Source organism: Callorhinchus milii, unplaced genomic scaffold (assembly GCF_018977255.1).
Source record: "Callorhinchus milii isolate IMCB2004 unplaced genomic scaffold, IMCB_Cmil_1.0 Scaffold3, whole genome shotgun sequence".
NCBI lineage: Eukaryota > Metazoa > Chordata > Chondrichthyes > Chimaeriformes > Callorhinchidae > Callorhinchus > Callorhinchus milii.
In genome coordinates this window covers 89,732,804-89,756,672 of record NW_024704744.1, presented here as the reverse complement: position 1 = coordinate 89,756,672, position 23,869 = coordinate 89,732,804, and the positions used below count along the sequence as shown (strand labels likewise).

Sequence of the window (23,869 nt, the reverse complement as noted above, 5' to 3'; positions counted from 1 at the left end):
GACTTGACAAGTGATCAGTGGATGGCTGGTAAATTGCTTCAATTTGCTGTACTCTAGCTCAATAGCAACATGTAGGAAGACAATTAGAGAACAAATCACTCACAATCCCAACAGTTAATTCCCAACTCAATTTTCAATAGTAAATTGGAATATGTTCTAGAAGTTTCTACTATATTCACCATTTGACACATTCTCCCAATGAACCTACAAACACTGTTTCCTAATTGAGGTACTGCTGGAGGTTAGTCAGCTGAAAACAAATAGCTTGCTGTTGATATCACAGTCTCCAAATATATCCAAAGCTATGAACACTAGATTTACACGGCACCAACTGTTTAATCAGGTCCTCGTGTGAGGGACTTTGGCAACTAAGGCGTTTGTGAACACACGGTCGTATATTGAGGGCTTGTTATCCCCTGGCTGGCATTAGAGAGGTAAGCAGCTGCTGCTCAATGCCCAACTAAAACTGGTAAAACCATTGCTCAATGGATAGGGAAATATGTTTGAACTGTCCGCCGGAGGAGAGTAGCAATGTTCTAACAACAACAACAAAATTACATTTGTAAAGTGCCTTTCTTGTCGAGAGGACGTCCCAAGGCTCTGAATAGTTAGAGATCAGGACCCGAGTGTGGGGTGGCAGGGTTGGAATGAGGGAGGGCAGAGCGGTAGGAGGGCGGCTGAAGGCACAGTCAAAAAGGAGGATCTTAAGTCGTGCCTTGAAGGAGGTGACAGAGAGAGCAAGGCAAAGGGATTGTGGAATGGAGTTCCAAAGGGTGGGGGCAGAGAGGCTGAAAGCTTGGCCACCGATAGCAGGGTAGGTCAGGCAGGAGACATGGAGCGGGCAGTAGCCTACTGAATGGAGGGAGCGGACAGGTTGATAGGGGGTTAGCAGGTCAGAGAGGTAGGAGGCGGCAAGGCTGTGGAGGGGTCCTTGAAGTTGAGGATGAGGATTTTAAACTCTATCCTCTTGAGGGATGGGGAGTCAGTGAACCTGGGTGAGGGTGGGGGTGATGGGGTCACAGAGCCTGGTGTGGGGGAGGACACGAGCTGCAGAGTTCTGGATGATCTGCAGCTTGTAGTGAGAAGAGTTAGGGAAGCCGACAAGGAAGGCGTATCCATAGTCGAACCTTGAGGTGACGAATGCGTGTATGAGGATTTTGGCGGCCTGAGGGGTGAGGCAGTGGTAGAGTTGGGCAATGTTACGGAGGTGGGGGAAGGCAAAGTGGATCATGGGACAGATATAGGGGAAAGAAGACAGTCGAAGGTCGAACAAGACGCCCAGGGTCCCTTGGTGAGGTGGAGTGTGCATGCCTGGATGATGCTGCTGTCAGTGCCTGAGGTGCATAGGCAATGACAGGAGCCAATCAGGAAAGCCTCGGTCTTGTTGACATTCAACTGAAGAAAGTTAGCTCTTATCCAGGACTTGATGTCTGACAGTCTGTCAGGACATCAGTTGTCCTGGAATTGAGGGTGGAAGCAGAGAGATAGAGTTGGGTGTCATCCGCGTACATGTGGAAGTTGATCCCATACCTGAGGATGATATCACCAAGAGGGAGAATGTAGAGGTTGAAGAGCAGGGGACCGAGGACAGAGCCCTGAGGAATGCCGCACGAGACTGTGCGGGGGTTGGAAGAGAATTCGTTGACAGAGACAAATTGGAGACAGTGTGAGAGATAAGACCTGAAACAATCAAGGACAGAACCTTGAAGGTTGAGGTGAGAGATGCAGTGGAGGACGATGGAGTGGTCCACGGTATTGAAGACAGCAGAGAGGTCGAGGAGGCAGAGGGAGCCCTGGTCAAGACGGACAGGATGTCATTCGTCACCTTGACCAGAGCAGTTTCTGTGCTGCTCACAGCATGGAAACCTGACTGGATGGGATCGTGAAGTGAGTGGTAGGAGAGGAAGAAGCGAAGCTGGGAAGCAAGCACTTCATGCTGAGCTGTGCTGCTCATCGTGAAGCTCGCAGGGAATCACCTCTCAATAGCAAGTTATGCAGTGTTAACTGGTTAAAATGGACCAGTTAAAACTGCAGAGCAATGCAGTGTTTGATGAAGAGCTTGTGTGTCACTGCAATGTGTATACCATTCGAGGCACTTGTTCTAGGTAACTGATATGTGGGCAAATCTAGTGGAAGAGGTTTGACTAGTGAAATGTTATTTTTACATGAATTATTTCAGGTAAAGATTAGAAGCACTAACTGAATCTTAGACGAACTCCTGATCTTAAATAACAGGGCACCAAAATTAAGACTAATTTAGGTAAAAACACGTATTTAATTTCCTTTTAAGTAGGAGGAGATAGCAATAAACTTTGATTGTCCAATTGCTCACATGTGGAAAACCAGATAATTATTTCTAAGACCATAAAAAAAGTCCAATAAATAATACAATTTTATGATCAATATTAATTCTATGGTTAGCCAGGCCGATGTCCAGAATATTGTGTCATTAAACTGACTGAAAGCACTTTCAAAACATTATGCACAAGTCTGCAAATTGACATTTCTAGTAAAAATGATCCTGTTTTTTTACATTTCTTGTCACGTAATGTATTCCAGCACCAGGTGCCCAGGGGCAAACCACTATTTTTGTCAGAAAAAAATCTTAGTAAATTGAGTATTTTGCCAATTGGCTTTAAGTTGCACATTAAAGCCAAGTCCATTGGAGCACACATACCTCATGTGTATCCTCAAATATCAAATGGTCCAGATGTTCAGAACATTTTGTTTACTCTTTGCAACCAGATAATGACTCAAACACCACAAGACATTAATATTTAAATTGGAGACTAGGAAGACAGTTTATTTGTAGATTTGAACAGCATATGCTAGATAACTAGACAGGACAGAGTCAAGCCCTCGAAGAAGTGAGTGGAAAAAAACACAACTTACAATTAATTGAAAAAGACTTTGACTTGCATGTAATTCTATTGTATTCAAAGAGGAGTGAATTCTCTTCAATTATGAATCAACAAACAATCAGATGAGACAAAATAATTTGTACTTCTATTAGAATTAGCACTCTCGTCACAGAGTCAGATGGTACAAGTTCAAGTACTTATGAGCTCAATTTGTCTGACACTCCAATGCAGTGCTGGGGGTACACTGCATTGTCGGAAATGTCATCCTTCAGATGATATCTTAAACTGAGGTCCTCCGACTGATCAGGTGGAGGTTTAAGATCCCATTGCACTATTCAAAAGACAAGGCAATTTCTCCTGGAATCATAGCCAACAATCCACCAGATAAAATTGATTGCTCACTAAAAAAAATAATCCTTGCATTTGATATAGCACCTTATCAGGGGGTTGAGATGTCTCAAAGCACTTTATAGAGCACACTGTAAAGTTAATTGACTATGTTTTGTGGGGCGAAACACAGTAGCCAATTACGTACAGAATGGCTATTTGTGCGATATTGTCATTTGTGAGACAGTGCTGTGCACAAATTATCTGCTGTGTTTGTTCACCCCCAAAATACGCAGCCACTATGCTCAACTGCAATTACTATGAAGTGTTTTGAGACATTTCAGACATAACACTGTATCAAGTGCAAGGATCATTTATTACCACACTTCACTCACTAATTTGTCCACTAATAGTTATAAGTCATACTGCTCACTTGTTCCCTCAATATGATGAGGGTGTGGCCACACCAAAATTACTTAATACCACAATTAGCCGTTGTAAATTCATTGTGATATTTGAGGAAGTATCTATATATAACCTATTTAAGTCAACCTCAGGATTCACAGTAAAGTGGAGGGACTATTGTTTGTGGGCTAACTAGGCAGACAGTAATACCCCACAAATAGTCATGATCACTTTTAACTGGGGAATTCTTGGCCATGAAAACAGGAAAAGCTCCCTTCTCTTTTCAAATAGTGCCTTGTGATTTTTAACATCCACCTGAACAGGTTTAATATCTCATCCAAAGGACAGTGCTCCAACAATGCAACATCCCCTCCTCCCACTCTAGTATATCCAAGTTCCAAGTCCTGACATAGGGCTTGAACTCACAACCTTCTGACACAGGTGAGTGTCACCAACTGAGCCAGACTGACACATGGATATAGATAGCATCTAAATGCATCTACTTTTATGCTCTATTCCAGATTCACTGATGTTCTCATCTGGCCTGAACAAGTTCTGAATGAGCCTCAAACTCTCTTTAACTAATCACGGACATGACAGAAGCCACCCTCCTTAGATCTGCCAACAGCTCCATGCTTCTGACTCAGACTTCAATCTTCGCAGCCTCTTTTTCCAATTCACTGAACCAACGTCAACCTTGACATTCAGTTTTATTCAGTATTTGGTCACAGACCAAGACCACAGTTCGTCTGTATATTTATTATGTTGTCCACCCCATCCCAACACTAACAAAACCTTCTCTAACTAAACTCCAGCCTGCTGCGTATTCCTCACACCCTCCAGGCCTTCAGTCCCTATGCCCCCATCCTACGGAACTCTCTCCCTCAATCCTTCCATCTTCTCTCCTACCGTCAATCTTCAAAAGCCGTTTAAAAATCCTGATCCCTGACTGTTCAGTGCTTTGGGACGTCCTCCCAACGTGAAAGGCGCTTTACAAATGTAATTTTGCTATTGTTGTAAAAATGCATCTTTTTAGAATGCTTTTGAAGATTGAATTCAAGATCCTCATCCTCATCTACAAGGCCATTCACGGCCTTGCTCCCTCCTACCTCTCCGACCTACTATCCCCCTACTTACCTGTCCATACCCTCCGTTCCTCTGGCTCCGGTCTGCTCCACATCCCCCGCCCTACCATCGATGGCCGGGCTTTCAGCCTCTCAGCCCCGAGGCTCTGGAACTCCATCCCCCAGTGCCTTCGCCTTGCTCCCTCCCTTCCCTCCCGACTCTCTACCCCCTCCTTGCTCCCTCCCTTCCCTCCCCGCTGACCATTTCCCCCCTGCTCGGGTGCCGACCCAATTGTCCAGCGCCTTGGGACGTCCTCCCGATGTGAAAGGCGCTCTGTAAATGAAATCTTATTGTTGTTGTTTGGGGGATGGGGGAGATTAAGATATCTTTGTGCCTGTAATCACCTCCCTCAATTTTTGTGTCTGGCAACAAATTAATGCAAATTATTGTTGAGTGTATGATAGTAATATTGAGTTACTGGTAAATAAGTAGTGTATTTGGTCAAATGTCTGAATACCCAGATCGGACAAAAAAGTCCTCAGACACTGGAATTCAAGTGAAACCAATTTAACTTAAGAGGTTGCAGTAGAGAAAGGGTAAAAACACACAAGTTTTTACCCTTTCTCCATATGGTGATGAGATTTGTAGTGAGAAAGTACATAGTCCTTCCATCTCCGGAACCTGGAGTGATGGAATGAAAGTGGACTTAGTGCCAAACACTAGAGTTGAACTGATGTTGGCATAAAAATAGTCAGCTTAATAAAAGGCTGCAATGAGATTTAACTGCAGAAAAAAATCAATTCTTAGAATGACATTGTATTGTTGTTCTTATGAAGCATACAAACTAATTACTTCCAAATATATTTTTTTTAATTAATGGCATGGTTCGATTTGAAAGTACATGCATCAGACAGTTCAAACTTCTTTAAACAAACAAGGCTTGTAGGTTTTCCACAGTGAATGTAAAGGAAGTATCTGATAAAGACCACATTGACAGTCAACAGCACACTGAAAATGGAGGATCACCATTGTGACTGGTGAGGGACTACAGCTGCAAATTCTCTTTCTCCTCATCCTTTATGACCCACCCAAAGTCAGATTCAACTTCTTTCAGTAAGTGGCAGAGGAATAGACAAGGAAACGCCCATTTCTACATCAGTCAATAAAATAAGGCAGAGAAGAACTGCCCCAACTCTAAAAACAAAACTGGAGTAAAGATAGATTTGAAATAAGATTTTTTTAATAAAAGCATTAGAAATATTCATCTTCTACAAGATTAAGGGAAAGTTATAAACTTATTGTATTCAACAGCTTTTAAACGCATTGACAGGCTTTAGACAGAGCTGGCTTTCAGTATTTTAGGACTGGAATTCTTCAGTGCTCAGATTTCAGAATAAAAAAAATGGAATTTATGATCCCATTTGCTAAAAATAAACTACATTAAAAAGTTTCACATTAGGTTGGAGCAGACGAGGAGAGAGAGAAGGATCAGGCCAGAAAGTGAAAACTGAGAGAAGGATCAGGGTGGAAGGTGACACTTCATTTAAAACCGTATATAGATTTTGAAAGTTATCAGACACACTTACCATGACATTCTGACTTTATTCCCAACTGTTTTTTTATGCTGTATGCACTTTTTCTACGAGCACATCAAAAGGACTCCTGGGCACAGGCCGGATCCTCCCACATATTATTTACTGGTGCTAGAGACAGTTCTGAATATCTATAACAGAGTTTGACTAAAGCACTCTGATTAACAGAAATAACACTAGATTGGATCATACACTTTAATATTGCAGTTCATATTGTGCCACATTTACCATGTAGCAATCCTATACCATGGATAGCATTGAGAAGCAATGAAGGGTGCTTCTGCCTCCAGGAGGTGCTTTCATCCATCCATGTCTTTCGAGATGAGAGTAATCAAAGCAGCAGAATTTACAGTTTGCAAAACAATGTGTGTTCTTTGCCAGCAGTGATAAGAGTAATGAAGTTACTATGCAACGTCTTTATAAATAGAAGTATATCCCTCTCCCATCATACTTTCCCACAATAAGGCCTTAATACTGTATTAGCCTCGTTGCTTAGAGATAAATAGAAACAGAAAAGTCAGTGGATAAGCTAAGAACAACAAATTACATGTGTACAGCGCCTTTCACGTCGGAAAGACGTCCCAAGGCCCTGAAGAGTCAGGGATTTGGACCCGAGCAGGGGATTGAAATGAGGAGGGGTGGAGGATAGGGGTAGGAGAGTGGCCGAAGGCACGGTCGAAGAGGAAGATCTTGAGATGTGCCTTGTAGCAGCAAGTAATGCTCTGGTAACATGTCCCACTGTAACTGGCACTGGCTAGGATAATATATAATGCAGGGAAACTTTTTTTAAAAATGAACAAGGATGAACAAAAACTGGATGGGAGTATTCAATGGAACACAAAATATCCAGCTGGGTGTAACTTGAGCCATCTCTTGCAGAGAGCAGAGCTGCATAAACATCATTAAAGCTTTCAAATGAAAGAAGATGCAGCGGTTTGGATACTCAAAACCAAGTAAAATTGGATTGAATTTGGTTTAAAAAAATAAACATTCTACACATTTCTATAGAACCTCACATTTAAAAAAAAGTACAATTATAATTTCCACAAGGGAAAAAAGGATACAATTAAAAATTAGTTCAAAAAGCAACTTTTAGAAATATTCATAATGGAATGGTCTCAATCCTAGTATTCCCATTGGCGTTGTCTTAATCAGTAAGCAACTCGAAGGTAATAACCATACTAATTGGTTCTTTTTTAAGATAAACAAAGTTAATCCTAAATCATATTATTCGACCAGCGTAATTTACTGCTTTTCCTCTTTTTGCTAGAGAATCCTACAGTGCTATTCAGTATACTTTTTTTATTGCCTTGATTATTATTCACCCCATCCCAATCTACTGTACCAGGTCCGTCTTTTTCGCTGGGTGACATGGCAACTCAAAATCCTGCCCATATCTACATCCGCCCACCACTCCCATTGCATCAAAGTATCAAATTTACTGGATCCATTCCACAGTACATAATACATGAATAACAACAAACTACATTTCTTTAGTGCCTTTCACGTCGGGAGGACATCAAGATGCTGGACAGTCAGGGATTTGGATCCGAAGAGGGGGGTGGGATCAGAAGGGGTGGAGAGCAGGGAAAGGTGACCGAAAACACGATCAAACACGATCACGGTCTTGAAATTAATGGCTTAATAAAAGAAAATTGGTGAATTGCAGTAAGAAATCACAGCAACTTTTTTTCTAACTTGTCAATTTTAAAGTAATTTCACCCAACTAAGATACGCCAATTTTTATGAAAAACATTCGATGAGTTCACTTGTTTGTACTCCATCTCTGATAATACAATCAGTGCTCACAAAGGTACAAAGTTTGCCACTGTGTTACTACCATGTCAATGCCTTGCAATTCCATTGGCTGGAACCAACCTCAAAGACTGATGAAAAAACTATTTTAAACAAGTTCCAAACTGGAAAAAAAAGCAGCAGAGACTGAAGCAGAAAACCAAGCAAAGATAATTTGGAAAAAGAAAAGCAATAGTAGGAAAAAGGATTACAGTTTTGAAGTTCTTTTTAAATGTGATTAGGGTTATTACAAATAAAAAACTTAAAATTTTGGCTAAATGTTCCAATGAATTGATAGCATTCTCACGGTTTGTGGAAAGTAGCTGTTCTGTTTGTCACTACTGCATTAATTTCATCACTAAGTGATCTCATCCTGTAAGATGCTTCATTTATTTCATGTGAAAGGTGTTGTATAAAATGTAAAACAGCTATCCCTATATTTTAGTCAATCATTGTGCGAGTTGAAAATATATCGATACAGTTGTGCAAGGTTTTGCAGACATGCAAAGGGGCATCATTTGGAGAGCTGTATGAACAAGTCATTGCATTATGCTGCAAGAAAAAAATTCTTGACCGTAATGTTGGTGTAGAGCAGGATGGTCCAATCTTTTTGCTGCTGTGGGTCGGATGCCCTATTTGAGAAAGGTTTGCGGGCCAAATAAAGCAATATTTTTGTTTTTCCCTTTCAGAAACATAATGTTTCCACTGCACCCTTTTCACATCCAGAAGGATGCTCAATACTGCTGGCTGGGCACCTGAGCTGGGGGTGGGAGCTCAAGGAGGCGGGATGGGGAGAGTAAAAGATGACTAAAAGCATGGTCAAAGAGTTAGGTGTTGATGTTGATCTTCAAAGAGTGGCGGCAAAATGGCAGTGGTGAGTTGGGTGGGCGGGGCAGGGGGGTGAAGCAAGCTGAGCAAAGGGAATGGCTAGGTCAGGAGGTCACAGAGATAGGGTGTGGAGGGAGGGAAATGCTGGCCGTAGTTTCTCATTGGGAAACGAGGGAGCTTGCTGTGAGGAAATTGCACGGCACGTCGCACAATGTCTCTCCTCAGCCAAGGTAAACTCTGATTATCAGCCTTGAAACATCAGCCCTGTGGCAGGACAGGTAGATAAAGCTGTATGGGATACTAGGCTTTATAAACAGGGGCATAGAGTACAAGAGTCAGGAGGTTATGATTAACCTCTATAAAACACTGGTTAGGCCTCAGTTAGAATACTGTGCCCAGTTCTGGTCACCACACTATAGGAAGGATGTTAGGGCATTGGAAAGGGTGCAGAGGAGATTTACGAGGATGGTACCAGGAATGAGGGACCTTGATTATGAGGAAAGGCTCGAGAGGTGAGGATTATTCTCATTGGAGCAGAAAAGATTACGAGGAGACCTAATAGAGGTCTTCAAAATCATGAGGGGATTTAATAGGTTAGAAAGGGAAAAACTGTTTCCACTGGTGGGTGTGTCGGTGACTCGAGGTCACAGATTTAAAATAGTCTCTAAAAGAAGCAGAGGGGAAGTGAGAAGAAATGTTTTCACGCAGTGAGTTGTTCGAATCTGGAACGCATTGCCTGAAAGAGTGGTGGAGACTGATTCGATAACAACTTTTAAAAATGCGGTGGACGGGTATTTGAGGATGGGTCTGCAGGGTTTATGGGGAAAGGGATGGGAAGTGGGACTGACATTAATTGCTCTATTCAAAGAGCCGGCACAAACTCAATGGGCCGAATAGCCTCTTTTTGTGCTGTATGATTCTATGAAACTCTGCCCACACACACGCACGTACAGAAAAACAAGTCATCACAGAAGAGAAACATTTTAAAATGCCATTTGTGCAAACAAAATAAAAATTAGCATCACTTTCCTTTTTAAAGTTGAGGTTAGTTGAGGTTTTTTGAGCTGAACAGGAACTCATGGTTTCCTACCACTGGTACCACAGGCTCCAGGAGTTCCCTTCCCCTCTCTCCCCCGCCACAAATAATTCAACTTGTAATTGAGAATCAAAACACTGCACTACAAAATAGAATCAAAATAGCAAACGTCATACAACAACAAGATTACATTTGTATAGCGCCTTTCACATCGGGAGGACGTCCCAAGGCGCTGGACAGAGTACAGCATTTCAGACCCGAGCTGTAGTTGGGGACTTAAGGGAGGGGAGGGGAAGGGGGTTGGCCGATGGCATGGTCGAAGAGGAGAGTCTTGAGGTGGGACTTGAAGGAGGCTAAGGAGGGGCCGAGGTGGAGTGACTGGGGGATGGAATTCCAGAGGTTGGGGGCAGAGTGGCTGAAGGCTCTCCCGCCAATGGTGGGGTTGGGGGACGTGGAACAGGCCTGAGCCGACTGAGTGGAGGGAATGGGCGGGTTGGTAGGGGGTTAGGAGGTTGCAGAGGTAGGGTGAGGCGAGGCCATGGAGGGCTTTGAATGTGAGGACCAGGATCTTGAACAGAGTCACAGAGTTTGGTGCGGGAGAAGACACGGGCTGCAGAGTTCTGGATTATCTGCAGCCTGTGGAGGGAGGAGTTGGGAAGGCCGACAAGCAGGGCGTTTGCATAGTTGAGCCTGGAGATGATGAAGGCATGAACAAGAGTTTCAGCGGCCTGAGGGGTGAGGTAGTGGCGGAGTCGGGCGATGTTATGGAGGAGAGGGAAGGCAGAGCGGATCATGGCTTGAATGTGGGAGAGGAAAGGCAGTTGAGGGTCGAACAAGACACCGAGGTTCCTGACTGACTTGGTGAGTTGAAGTGTGCAACCATGGAGGTTGATGCTGCCGGAGCCTGAGGTGCTGGCGCGAGCCAATCAGGAGGGCCTCAGTCTTGTTCACATTCAACACATTCACATACACCACAGAAGTTACTAATCTGCTTCTCTGCAGAAAAAGCTGCAGAGTTAAGGTTGAGAAAGAGAGACAGTATCAGTGAGCAACTTCATGTTTCGCAATTGCAGAGCGGCAATCAGCAGACACGACAAGACAGACCAGGGATTATCCATACGGATACTAAAATATATTTTAATAAATATAATAATTATATAATAAATATATTATAAATTATATGCCAAGATCTAATAAGCTGGTAGAACAGGCTCAATGGGCTGAATGGCTTCCTCTGTTCTCTTGATTCCTACCTAACAGTGGAGCCATCAATAGTAGTAAAGCTAGTTGGTTGGTACCAGCATGCCAAGATAACATACACACCACCTCTGCGGTTAATACTGGCCATAGTTTCCGCTAAAAACGTACAGTGAAACATTCAGGACAGCAATGATATTTCGAGCTATCTGCCCTGTGCATACCTTCCCGTCACTGGTGAGGATCCAGCAGCCAAAAGTTGTTACAAATCACAACTATGAAACTAAAAGGACAACACTGCCAAATGCAGCAGGTTATTCTGATATCGCAGAAACTAACCCACAATGTAAACAGTGCATTACCAGCAGCTATAAGCTCCATTACATAGCCATTGCAGCACAAGTGGGACATATTGTGCCTGTTGATTAATAATCATTAGCCCTGATGCACTTGTACATTAGTCAATCTCTAGGTTCATTCAAGCAAGACGTTTTCCATTCTGGTAAATACATGACAGATATAGCACACAGAATTCCTCAGTCCTGTGCGCCAAAATGCTCCACATCAGCAACACAGCTGAAGTTAGGCCATTAGTTAAAAAAAACTCCAGGCTTTATCTATTCACACATTGAGATTTATCAACAGGACACTTAAAATTCTGATACAAGCTAAAAAGAAGTTCTAAATAAAATACTTCCTGTGACTTATAGATGTCCAGCATGCAATGTTGCAGTATTTTGGATTCCATGATCCTAGTCCTAATGCCAATCACAATTTCTCATTGAAATTCCCTTCTGAGAATGAATTACATGCTATATTCTTTCTGCAGTATCCCTTCTCCCCTCTCGGAGGAAATCACTACTGCCTACAGCTCAATGATAAAGCATCACTCCACAAAAGGATGACCTTCCCAAGACCATCTCAACACACTTTCTAAAATACACATTCTCCCTGCTACTGTGCAGGAATCGAACCACAGTGAAACAGGAAGATTAACTGCCAACAATATTCAGAGTTGTGAATCTTTAATATTGCCTTTAGCTGGTGTGACCGCAGAGATCTTTATTAGCTGGCTGGCAGTGTAACAATACTACTTATTTTGGTTTTCAGATATTCATTTTACTTCAAGGACAACTAAATGTTTCTATTTGAGATGTTTATCGAAATTTTCCACTAATACAGCACATTACAGAAAATCTAAACAAACTAAATTGGTTATCAGTCAGATTTTCTGTAAATTGGAGTGCTGTAGCTTAGTGGTTAGAGTACTTGCCTCACAAGTGAGAGAACTTGGGTTTGATTCTCTGTCAGGGGGAAGCTTTGGGCAAGTTTCCTTACTTCACACGCCTCTGTTCACCTAGCAGTAAGTAGGAACCCAGTTGTCAGTTGATTAGCAGATCACTTGTCCTGGGGTAACAATCCCTTCAAATAAAATAAATGTTTAAAAAAAAATTAGGTCACTCAATCCACAACCATTTGTGAGACACTGCTGTGTGCAATTCGCTGCTGAGTTTCTCCCACAAAATACAGTCAATTCCCTTTACAGTATGTATTCTGTGAGGCGAATTGAGAGGTTTCGAAGACGTGATAAGGCGCTAAATGCAATCAAATGCAAGGATTATTATTATGATTATTATCATTAAGCTTCCCTGATAGCATAGTGGACATAGGCAACTCGGGATGTGCCATACGGATCAGCAAATAGTAAGGTAAGCTGCCCAGGCTGTGCTCTAGCAAATCTGACTACCCACCATAAAGTTCTGGGCTCTTAGCAGATCCATATCCAGCACTGGCCATATAGACCAGAAAGTGGAAAATTAAAGGATTCTAGCTAATAACAAACTGGAATAGGAGGCAACAGAGAAACTACCATATTTTTGACAGCAATTCAAATGATGTGCAAAAAAAACTACACAGATTTTAAAGTTTCAGACCAAGTAGTTTTACCTTGAGTAATAATAATAATAATCCTTGCATTTGATATAGCGCTTTTCACGTCGGGAGGACGTCCCAAAGCGCTTCACAGAATACACTGTAAAGTGAATTGACTGCATATTTGTGGACGAACGCGGCAGCCAATTGCGCACAGCAATGTCCCACAAACAGTCGTAGATTGAAAATGACCAATTTAATTATTGTTTTGGGTTTTTTGGAGGGATTATTATTAGGCTCTGTGTGGAGTAAGGAAACTTGCCCAAGGTTTCGCCCTCTGCCTGGAATTGAACTCAGGTCTCTCACTTGCAAAGCGAGTGCTCTAACCACTGAGCTACAGGACTCCACAATCTAGCAGACACACGTGATCAATGAGTTTTCAAACTTCTGTTCCAAAAAGGCAGTTTCCAGTTAATTTCAATCCAATATGCTTTTTAACAATTTTAATTCCTAATCCTACGCTCGCATATAATATTTCTAAATCCTTCAGCTAAAATAATTTAAGGAGTAAAGAACCTTAAATTCAGAAATATTTTTCTCAATTACATTGCGGAATCTTGTAAAATAATAAATATCCTTCTTGCATTTGATATAGTACCTCATCACGTCTTCAAGACGCCTCAAAGCACTTCAGAATATACAATTGCGCACAGCAATGTCCCACAAATAGTCGTGGATTGAGTAATAATCAGTAGTCAGATATGGAGATACTCCGATTATACAGAAATAAACAAAAGCAAACTAAAAAAATCAAGTCTAGCAACTACACAGCTGTAGATTGTTATGAAATAAACATAGGAAGGTATACAACCAGAAGAGACCATCGTAATTCACCTAATTTGTCCCAGGATAAACAAGATCAAATACTTTTAATAAAATGCCTGTCCAATGTGGCAGCTAAATTGCAACAGTGACATTCCACCAAGAGGTAATGCTAACTAAATTAAAAATGTAGAAATTAAAATGTTGACAGATATAAAAACGTAAACAATTTTTAACACATCTACATTTTCATGAAACCTTTATGCTGTTCACAATGACAAACTCGTCCCTAGGATTTCCCTGATTTTAGTGGCTCTTAAGGTAGTGCTTTGAGTGGTCCCTGCACAAGGCTCATGGTTTGATCAGCAAGGAACAGGCTGGCTTCCGTTCTCATGTGGAATGTGTGGAACATGGTGTGATTTTGTATAAAAATTGCTGAATATTGTAAGGCTATGGGGGGGAACCCATTTAAATAGACTTCTTCAAAGCTTTCAACCTTGTGCCTCATGATGAAACTAGAAGCCATGGGAATACATGGCCAGACCTTAAAAATGTGTTCCAGCTTCCAGTTCCATGTCAAGGTCGACACTGACACCATGCCTCTCAAAAGGAGGTAAGGCAAGGCTGTGATCCGTCACCCACCCTATTCTATGTATTCATCAATGCGTGTTGGATGGCATCAAGGGGAATGGACTTGGGTGTATCTGCTCCAGGCCTTTGATAGGATTGTGGTAAACTAATGGCTCTAAGGTGACATGTTTGGCAACAGAATGGCAGAATGAAGCCAGTCATATGTGGCGGCCTCTAATCTGGTACCTGAGCCAGGCAGGTCTATACTTTTCCTGGGCACTGCTAATGACAGCCCAACTAACCAGGTTCTTTGGCAGGACCTGGAAGTGCAGACCAGTCACTAGGAGCAGGAAGTCATCCCACTCAGCTCCTGTTAACCCTGCAAGCCAAAGCCCTAACAGGTAGGGTGGTCCTAGCAAGCAGCAGGAAAGCTTGCCAGACAGTGCTTTCTATGCGGTTTTAGCTGGTTAGACTCCACCAATATGCTAACACACACTCTGAAGTCCCCAAATCTTGACTCTTGCCAACCTGCAACTAATATTTTCCGGAATGCTTCACAGTCCTGAATTTTTTTTGTCAGCTGGATGCCTGTCACATGCGGAAACCCATCACTGTGCTTAAGTTTATCCAAACCAAGCTGAGATTTCCATGCATCCCACCTGCACATGGAATTCCCAGAGATAGATTATTGGAATGGAATGCACCTGCATTGCAGAATGTCTGTCAAAGACATCAAGTCCTGGATGAGAGCTAACTTTCTTCAGTTGAACAAGACCGAGGCTCTCCTGATTGGCTCCCGTCAGCACCTCCTCACCTCAGGCGCTGACAGCATCACCATCCATGGTTGCACACTCAATCTTGCTAAGCCAGTCCGGAACCTTGAGGTCTTGTTCAACCCTCAACTATCCTTTCTACCCCACATTCGCGCCATGACCCGCTCTGCCTTCCCCCACATCGCCCGGCTCTGACACTGTCTTACACCGCAGGCCGTCAAAACCCTCATACACGCCTTCATTACTTTGAGGCTTGACTACGCAAACTCTCTGCTAGCATCCCCAACTCCTCCCTCCACAGACTGCAGATCATCCAGAACTCTGCAGCCCATGTCCTCTCCCGCACTAGACTCTAGGACCCTATCAACCCCATCCTCGCCCAACTCCACTGGCTTCCAACTCACACAGAGGATACAGTTCAAGATCCTGGTCCTCATCTTCAAAACCCTCTATGGTCTTGCTTCCCCCTACCTCTTCAACCTACCATCCTGTTCGCTCCTTCTGCTCAGCGGGTTCTGGCCTGCTTCATGTCCCTCGCTTTGCTCGCCCCACTATCGGCGGGCGGGCCTTCCGCCACTCTGCACTCGTCCTCTGGAACTCCATCGCGCAGTCCCTCCATCTCACCCCTTACCTTGCCACCTTCAAGACCCACCTCAAGACCCTCCTATTCGATCGTGCTTTCGATCTCCCTGCTTCCCCCCCCCCCCACCGCCCTCCTCCACCCCGACCCTCAGCTCGGGTCCGAAACTCTATCTGTCCAGTGCCTACTGACGTGAAAGGCGCTTTATAAATGTCATTTTGTTGTTGTTGCGCATTCTCGCTCTCCCTGAATCATCCTGCTTACCTAATCCCGGAAAGTATTAGGTGCAGGTTAGCAAGAGCCAAGGCCTGGGGACCCCAGAGTGTGCGTTGGGGTAACTGCTGGAGTCTAACCAGCTAAAACTGCATAGCTTGCCATTGATATTGCTGTCAATATCCAGCTAGGACCACCCTACCTGTTAGGGTTGGCTCAATTCCAATATTACATTGCTAGGCATGTCACCTTGGAGGCAGTTCAGCTTCAAGGAGTTCCGCTCAACTGGCTCCAGCCTCCTGCATATCCCTCATGCCCTCCGTTCCATCATTGGTAGCCACTACGTCCTGAAACTCTGGAACACTCTTCTTTTATTCCTCCGCCTTGCCCCATTCGTTTCCAATCTTCAGATCGTGCCTGAAGACAGTGCCTACCATCACCTGGCTCGGCTTTGTGCCCCGCCATTATCAAGCGCTCTAGGATGCTACCCTGATTGAGGGGCGCTATATAAGTGCAAGTTGCTGTTGATACACTGCAACAGATCTGGTTGGGGTGGGTTCTGCTCAAATACAATTCACAAATTTTCAGATACACAGCACTGTGGCCATTGGATAATTCAAGACAAATGCTCTTATGTTACCAAATAAGAGTCAAATTCACACATGGATACAATGAATGGAAACATACATGCCTTTGCAATGAAGCAGAAGGGAGTACAAGTTCAAGAATCAGTAGACTGGCATTAGCAGAACAAACAGCAGCAGTTGGGCACTATAAATGGACAGCTTAAAAATTGGCTCTACATTAACAAGTCATATCATTAGGTTGACCCTGTGTAAACTGGATATGAATGTTTCCTCAAAAGACAAATGTACTTCTCACCATTAAAAAGATCTCTATCAGCAATAAATTCTGATCAAAGGGTCAGGAACAGTAAAACTTGTTTTGTTGGTTATAGATATCTTTAGTGGTCATTCATTATTTGCAGAACAATGATTCACATAGGCCCATATCAACAGACGTAGGAAGAAAATTGCCACAAGATACTACCCGACGTGTCTTCAGTTTTAAAAATTCCACGATTAAAATTTTATAGGTTTCTCTCACACACCAAAATTCATACCAACCAATTGAGGAACATTTCCAATCATAATGAAATTCTCAAAATGCTCATGTCCTTAGAAGCCCTTTCAAATATTTCCAGCAACAATTGACATTTGTAGCAAGGTAAACAGAAGTTGAATTTTTAAATTTTTTTTAAAAAAAGGAAGCATGAAAAGCCTATGCAACAACAACTTGCATTTATATAGCATCCCCGAGCTTCTCATAACTCTCAGGTCTAATAATACACACCCTCAACTGCCTCCTACACAATAAGCATAAGTTGGGTTCAATGAGAGACAGATCACATTTAGCTGTACATCCAATATACATGCTCAATATATAACCAATTAATCTTCCAGCTTGATCAAGGCATGACTAGCAGTTTGCAAAATAAGCGCTTTTTAATTTAAAATAAACTGCTTTGTGGCTCGCATCGCTGAGAATGAAGTGGGGAGGGTGGGGGTGAGAAATTTTGGTAAACTCAATGATATGAAACACAATGTTAAAGACATTATTACAATTGAACAAAAAGATTCTGCTCAAATCTTTTACAATATGAAATACAATCAGATTCAACATTACAGTGCTGCTGTGAAAGCAAATTGCATTCATACAGCATTATATAGCACTACCTTATTAAAAAGTCTTTGGGTTATTTCTAGCATCAGATTTCAGCTGGACCTACTAAAATAAGTTATAAATGGCCAGTAGTGCTTCTATCACCCAACGTACAGTTAAGGTTAAAGTTATGTTAACCTACATCTTTTCGATGAGACACTAAACCGGGGTCCCTCCTGTCTGTTCAGGTAGATGTTTACCACCAGCAACAACAACAACAACTTGGATTTACATAGCGCCCTCTACACCGGATGGCGTCTCAGAGCTTCACAATAATGGATCCCGGGGCTGAGCCAGGGGGAGGGGAAAGAAGGTGACCAAAGGCGTGGTCGAAAAGAAAAGTCTTTAGCCGAGACCTGAAAGTAGGAAGAGAGGGGGCGAGGTGAAGGGAGTGAGGAAGGGAGTTCCAGAGCCTCGAGGGGTAGTGGCTGAAGGTATGGCCGCCCGATGGTGAAGCAGAGGATTCGGGGGACAAGAAGGAAGCCAGACCCGGTGGAGTGAAAGCAACGGGCTGAGGAGAAAGGAGGCCAGAGAGGTAGGAGGGTGCAGAGCAGTGGAGGGATGTGAAAAGAAAGAGTGAAGATCTTGAGATCGATCCTCTCTGGGACAGGCAGCCAGTGCAGACTGGCCAGGACTGGGGTAATTGGGGAGCGGAGTTTGGTGCTGGTAAGAATGCAGGCGGCAGAATTCTGGATCACCTGGATTTTATGAATGGTAGTGGAGGGGAGACCAGCGAGGAGGGCATTTGAATAGTCCAGCAGAGAGGTGACAAAGGCATGGACCAGGGTTTCGGTGGCTTTTGGGGTGAAATATTGGGGGAGACGGGCGATGCATTGGAGGTGAAAGAAAGCAGCGCCAGTGAGGGACTGGATGTGGGGAAGGAAGGACAACTGGGGGTCGAACCTGACGCCCAGGTTACGTACGGGTTCAGGACGTTTTAGCGGTAGGTGGAGGAGGTGACAACCGTGTGATTGAAGACGTTGACTGGAGTAATCCAGTAGAAAAGAGTTTCTCCCGGTATTCTGGCAAACAATCACCCTTATATAATTGGTCATTTACTCCATGGCTGTTTGTGGGACTTTACTGTGTGCAATTGTGCTGCCTACAAATACAGTCACTCCATTTCACAGAAAAACCCTGTGAAACGCTTTAAGATGCCCTTCCGACGTGGTAAGGCACTATACCAATAGCGAAGATTATTATTAAGGTTAAGCTGTCCTTTAAAACAATTAAGATCCCACTCGTGCACCATCTTGCACTCCACTGCTCACTGCTGCGCAATCTTCCTACATTCAACTTTACGATATACATATCTGGCCCAGTAGTTTTTATTATATGAACCTGAATATTTGAGTGTTGGCAGGTAATCCAACCATATAGACCACCACTGAGTCAGATCTAGTCCACACATATATTTTCCAGCACAAGATAATGTGCATTAATCAGGATGAACCATAGTTGATACGTTTCCCTTCATAGCCAAAGATAGGAGGCCAAATCCTAAATTGCTAATATCAGACAACCCATCACACACCAGTTATTAAACTAAATTTTACAGCTTAATTTTACCACAAATGTCTTTAATAACTGAGCAGCCAATAATTGAAAGAAAACTCTATATACAATAATTTCAAATTTGGATAAAATGTATTTATTTGACACAATAAACAGTTTCACGCATTTTGACAGCAAAGTAGATAGACTGAAATAGCTCCAGCATGACACCAGATGCTTGTGCATTATCCCAGCTAGCCTTCGTATAAGCTATTTTACATCTAATACCGATGACAAAGTAATGCGCCCAAAAGGCAAGCAAGACATACTGCATTTATTCATTATTTAAAATGTGACCTACTTCTAAAACACAATTCTTCATATTGCACCAGAAACATGTTACGATAAATGTATAATGATGGTGCTCAGGCACATAATACTGTTTCCCAGTAAAAAGTCAGCCACCAGTTCATAGCAATATTGGGAGTCCATTTAGTACACAGAGCCAATCTTCCACCCAATGAATATTGTATAGCTGATTCAACTGAAGTAGCATCATGAATGAGTGATTGAAAAGGCAAACAGATAATAATAATAATCCTTGCATTTGATATAGCGCTTTTCACGTCGGGAGAACGTCCAAAAGCGCTTCACAGAACACAATGTAAATGTGATGGAGATAGGGCATCAATCCCAACTATATTTTGATGAAGTATATGCTTGATACTTTAAATTCAATATTATACACAAGTGGTGGTCATGAGGGGAGAAGCAGTTTTTTTTATTTTTGCCAAGAATAAGCTATCCTTATATGATTTGTGGCACTGGCATTTTTTTCCCGACTTCACATTACAGAATACAAAGCATTTCAAAAATGTTATAAACAATTACATCAAATAACTAGTTGCCTCCCAAATTACCAACCAGTAACAGACAGCATTCGTGACCGCTGTATTGCACACAGTGACAAATCGGTGTGCTCACACTTCCCAAGAGATACCCAGATGTGTTAAAATACAATAAATGTATGCACCATGGCTTCATTACCTTTTGATAGATTATAGACACAAATACAAAGTTAAAATACAAAGCTAGAAGTTTCAGATCATTCAAACGATACTACACAAACATCTGGATCAATCAAATTTTCATTAATCGCCTGGACAATTAATAGATATGAAAAGTAAAGGAACAGAGTTGCACAACATTATAATCTAAACGAAAATGCAAACAGGACATAAATTTAAACACATGGTTTCGTCAACTCCCCAAAGGTTGCAGGACATCAAACCAAAGAAAAATCTAAGCTCCAACATGAATTCACTGCATTATAGGCTAATCTTATCAGTACCATTTTGAACAAGTTTTTAAAATCTTATTTGTGAAGAAAAATCATAAAGACCACACTTTACAAACTATAATATTCTGTGAAGCATTTTGAGACGTCTAGAAGGTGTAAAAAGCGCTATATCAAATACAAGGATTATTATGAAGGTTTATTATTATTACAATAGTTCTTGCTTGCATAAAAATGATTTTAACCCTTGATTGCCATACGATTAGAAACCACAGCACACAATCGCAGCATTCCAGGAAGAGACTGCAAGAATATCTTATGTTGTGTAACAGACGTCAAGAATCTAATCCTATTACAAAATCAAGAAATCGTTATTATTACTATTGCAGGGAGAGGAAAACAACCTCTTTCCAGTTACAATCTGTGTTCAAAATAAAATACATGAAATCAATCAATTAAACCAATATTCCCATGCAATCCGATTTTTTTCAAAAAAAATCTGCAGTCACTCATTCTATACATATTTATACTTTTTAAATGGACTAACTGGAGCACAGCAACCACACTGACCCAATCCTCGTAAAACACACTCTGTACTAGGAATTTTAAAACAAGAGTACAGCAAATAGAAGGGCTACAATCTGAGCACACAGTAAGCAGGCCTGCTGCGAAAAGGGAGAAAGGAAGAAAAGGACTTCATGATTGCTCAATTTTTATTTGCAATGTTCGGAATTTTGGTTCATTTCTAACACTGCTTGGTAACCCAGGGTAAAGCACATTAGCTATTAGGGTGGGGAAAAATATATATTTTTAAAAATGGCTCTACACAAAAAGGGCCAAACATCTAAACTCTAGATTGAATGAACTGATTTATCATCGCCGGGTTAATTGCTTGGAAAGCAACAAAACAGTGGTGCATGAAGCAAAGCTTGACTGGAAAAAATAAAATGTGGAAGTGAGAATTTTTAAATGCATATCGAGGAGGAAAACACACACATATATATACACACATATATATATATATATCAGCGCCTTGGGACGTCCTCCCGACGTGAAAGACGCTATACAAATGTAACCTTATTGTATATATAGAGAGAGACTCACCCCACTCTAAAAACTCTGTGATGTTTTTCTCCCTCCTGATAGGAGAGCTGCTACATTCATCGTACAGGCAGATGAGGATGTCCAGTAGGGTCTCCACACTCACCGCCTGACCATTTTTCCGAGGACCGTCCAGAATCAGCTTTTCCAGTTTCTTCAAACGCACTTCTGCAGACATCTTGGCGTTTTATGGACGATTCCTAAACCGACGAATTTTGAAGGTTTTTTTGTTGGTTTTAAATATATAGTCTTCTTTTTTGAAAAAAAATGCGACGGGAAAGGAAAAGCGTAAAAAAAATTAAATTAAAAATACCAGCCGAGGGAGGAGGGGTTTTTAAAAAGTGCAGGTTTTCTTTCAATAAATGGATATTTTTGTCCACGTCGTAAGAGAATATAATCCGATGAAAGGCATCCAAATTGAGCGCAAAGGCATTTTTCGGCCTTTCTTCCTCTTCTCCTCTCTCTCTCTATCTCCTGTTTCCTCAGTTACACCGCAACAACTTGCATTTTCTCATTGGGGGGAAACACAACAATAGTAAAGATGATGGGAAGAAAAAAAAGGGGCGAAGAGAGGAAAAAAACCTCTCCTCAGGAAAGCCGCGTCGACTTTGTTTCATTCAATAAAAATCATGGTTCCCAGATTTTGTTCTCTCCTTCACAGGACGCTGTGTTTTCCTCTCTCTCTCTCTCTCGCCTTCATGGAATCCTCTGTGTGTGTGTGTGTGTGTGTGTTGCTGGGGGGGAGGTGCTGGGGAGCGGCTGGTGTCGGTGCCCGGGGGGAGAGGGGGGGTCCCTGTAGTTGGTTGTTTATTAATGCTTTCTCTCACTCACTCTTTCTCTCACACACTCTCTTCTCCTTCTGCCCCACTCCACCGGCCGCCGCGCTCAAATAAAACATGGCGGCCACTCCCAACGGGCGGACTGACTGACTGACTGACTGACGGGCGGACCCCGGCGGTGGGTGGGACTGTGCGTGAGTGCGGGATTAGGAGGACACAGTGCGAGGAGGCGACGCCAGCGTCGAGCGGAGCAAACCGGGGGCGCGGGGGAGAGATACTGGGGGGGTACAGGGAAATTGGAGGGGAGGGATATGGGGATAGAGGGGGATACACGATACTGTGTGGGGTACAGGGATACTGTGGGGGGATTGGGGGGGCGCTGTGATGCGGGGGTGGGGCAGTGGGTGGGGCAGAAATGCTGGTGGAAAGGATTTAAGCAGCGCCGCGCAGCGCCGCACAGCGCCGGGGGGGGGGGGGGGGGTCTGATTGAGGCTGAAGCGGAGGTTTCACTCCCTCACTGACTAACGGCTACAATCGGTATTTTGTTTCCAAACAACACCCGCCGCAGCGGGCGGGGCTGGGGGGGGGCTGCAGGGCTGGGGGGGGGCTGCAGGGCTGGGGGGGGGGCTGCAGGGCTGGGGGGGGGGCTGCAGGGCTGGGGGGGGGGGGCTGCAGGGCTGGGGGGGGGGCTGCAGGGCTGGGGGGGGGGGGCTGCAGGGCTGGGGGGGGGGCTGCAGGGCTGGGGGGGGGGGCTGCAGGGCTGGGGGGGGGGGGCTGCAGGGCTGGGGGGGGGGGCTGCAGGGCTGGGGGGGGCTGCAGGGCTGGGGGGGGGGGCTGCAGGGCTGGGGGGGGGCTGCAGGGCTGGGGGGGGGCTGCAGGGCTGGGGGGGGGCTGCAGGGCTGGGGGGGGGGGCTGCAGGGCTGGGGGGGGGGGCTGCAGGGCTGGGGGGGGGGGCTGCAGGGCTGGGGGGGGGGCTGCAGGGCTGGGGGGGGGCTGCAGGTGCTGGGGGGGGGGCTGCAGGGCTGGGGGGGGGGGGGGGGGGGGCTGGGGGGGGGGGCTGCAGGGCTGGGGGGGGGGGGGGGGGGGGGCAGGGCTGGGGGGGGGGCTGCAGGGCTGGGGGGGGGGGGCTGCAGGGCGGGGGGGGGCTGCAGGGCGGGGGGGGCTGCAGGGCGGGGGGGGGGCTGCAGGGCGGGGGGGGGGGGGCTGCAGGGCGGGGTGGGGGGGGCTGCAGGGCGGGGCTGGGGGGGGCTGCAGGGCTGGGGGGGGCTTGCAGGTCTGGGGGCTGGGGGGGCTGCAGGTCAGGGCTGGGGGGGGCTGCAGGGCGGGGCTGGGGGGGCTGCAGGGCAGGGTTGGGGGGCTGCAGGGCTGGGGGGGCTGCAGGGCGGGGCTGGGGGGGCTGCAGGGCTGGGGGGGGCTGCAGGACGGGGCTGCAGGGCTGGGGGGGGCTGCAGGGCGGGGCTGGGGGGGGGCTGCAGGGCGGGGCTGGGGGGGGCTGCAGGGCTGGGGGGGCTGCAGGGCTGGGGGGGGGGCTGCAGGGCGGG

General features: G+C 44.5%; 2 protein-coding genes across 10 annotated transcripts in view; both read right to left on the bottom strand.

Moving 5' to 3' along the window:
* Nucleotides 1-22,478, bottom strand: part of LOC103187627 (serine/threonine-protein kinase MRCK alpha) — a 237,968-nt gene extending 215,490 nt beyond the window's left edge. For 8 of the 9 annotated variants that reach the window (XM_042332762.1, XM_042332765.1, XM_042332766.1 and 5 more), the window contains exon 1: nt 21,553-21,848. In XM_042332762.1, the coding sequence (XP_042188696.1) occupies nt 21,553-21,727 (175 nt within the window). In that variant the 5' untranslated portion in view covers nt 21,728-21,848. Of the gene's footprint in view, nt 1-21,552; nt 21,849-22,380 lie in introns of those variants that run through there. The other variant, XM_042332763.1, reaches the window with a different exon arrangement.
* Nucleotides 22,479-22,932: 454 nt separating this feature from the next.
* LOC121848550 (lysine-rich arabinogalactan protein 19-like) lies at nt 22,933-23,298 on the bottom strand (the record flags this gene model as incomplete). The annotated part of the gene is made up of 2 exons (XM_042333158.1): nt 22,933-22,977; nt 23,245-23,298. Coding segments are annotated over 2 exons (99 nt in total), but the record flags the coding sequence as incomplete, so codon positions are not given.
* Between the last annotated feature and the right edge of the window lie 571 nt (nt 23,299-23,869).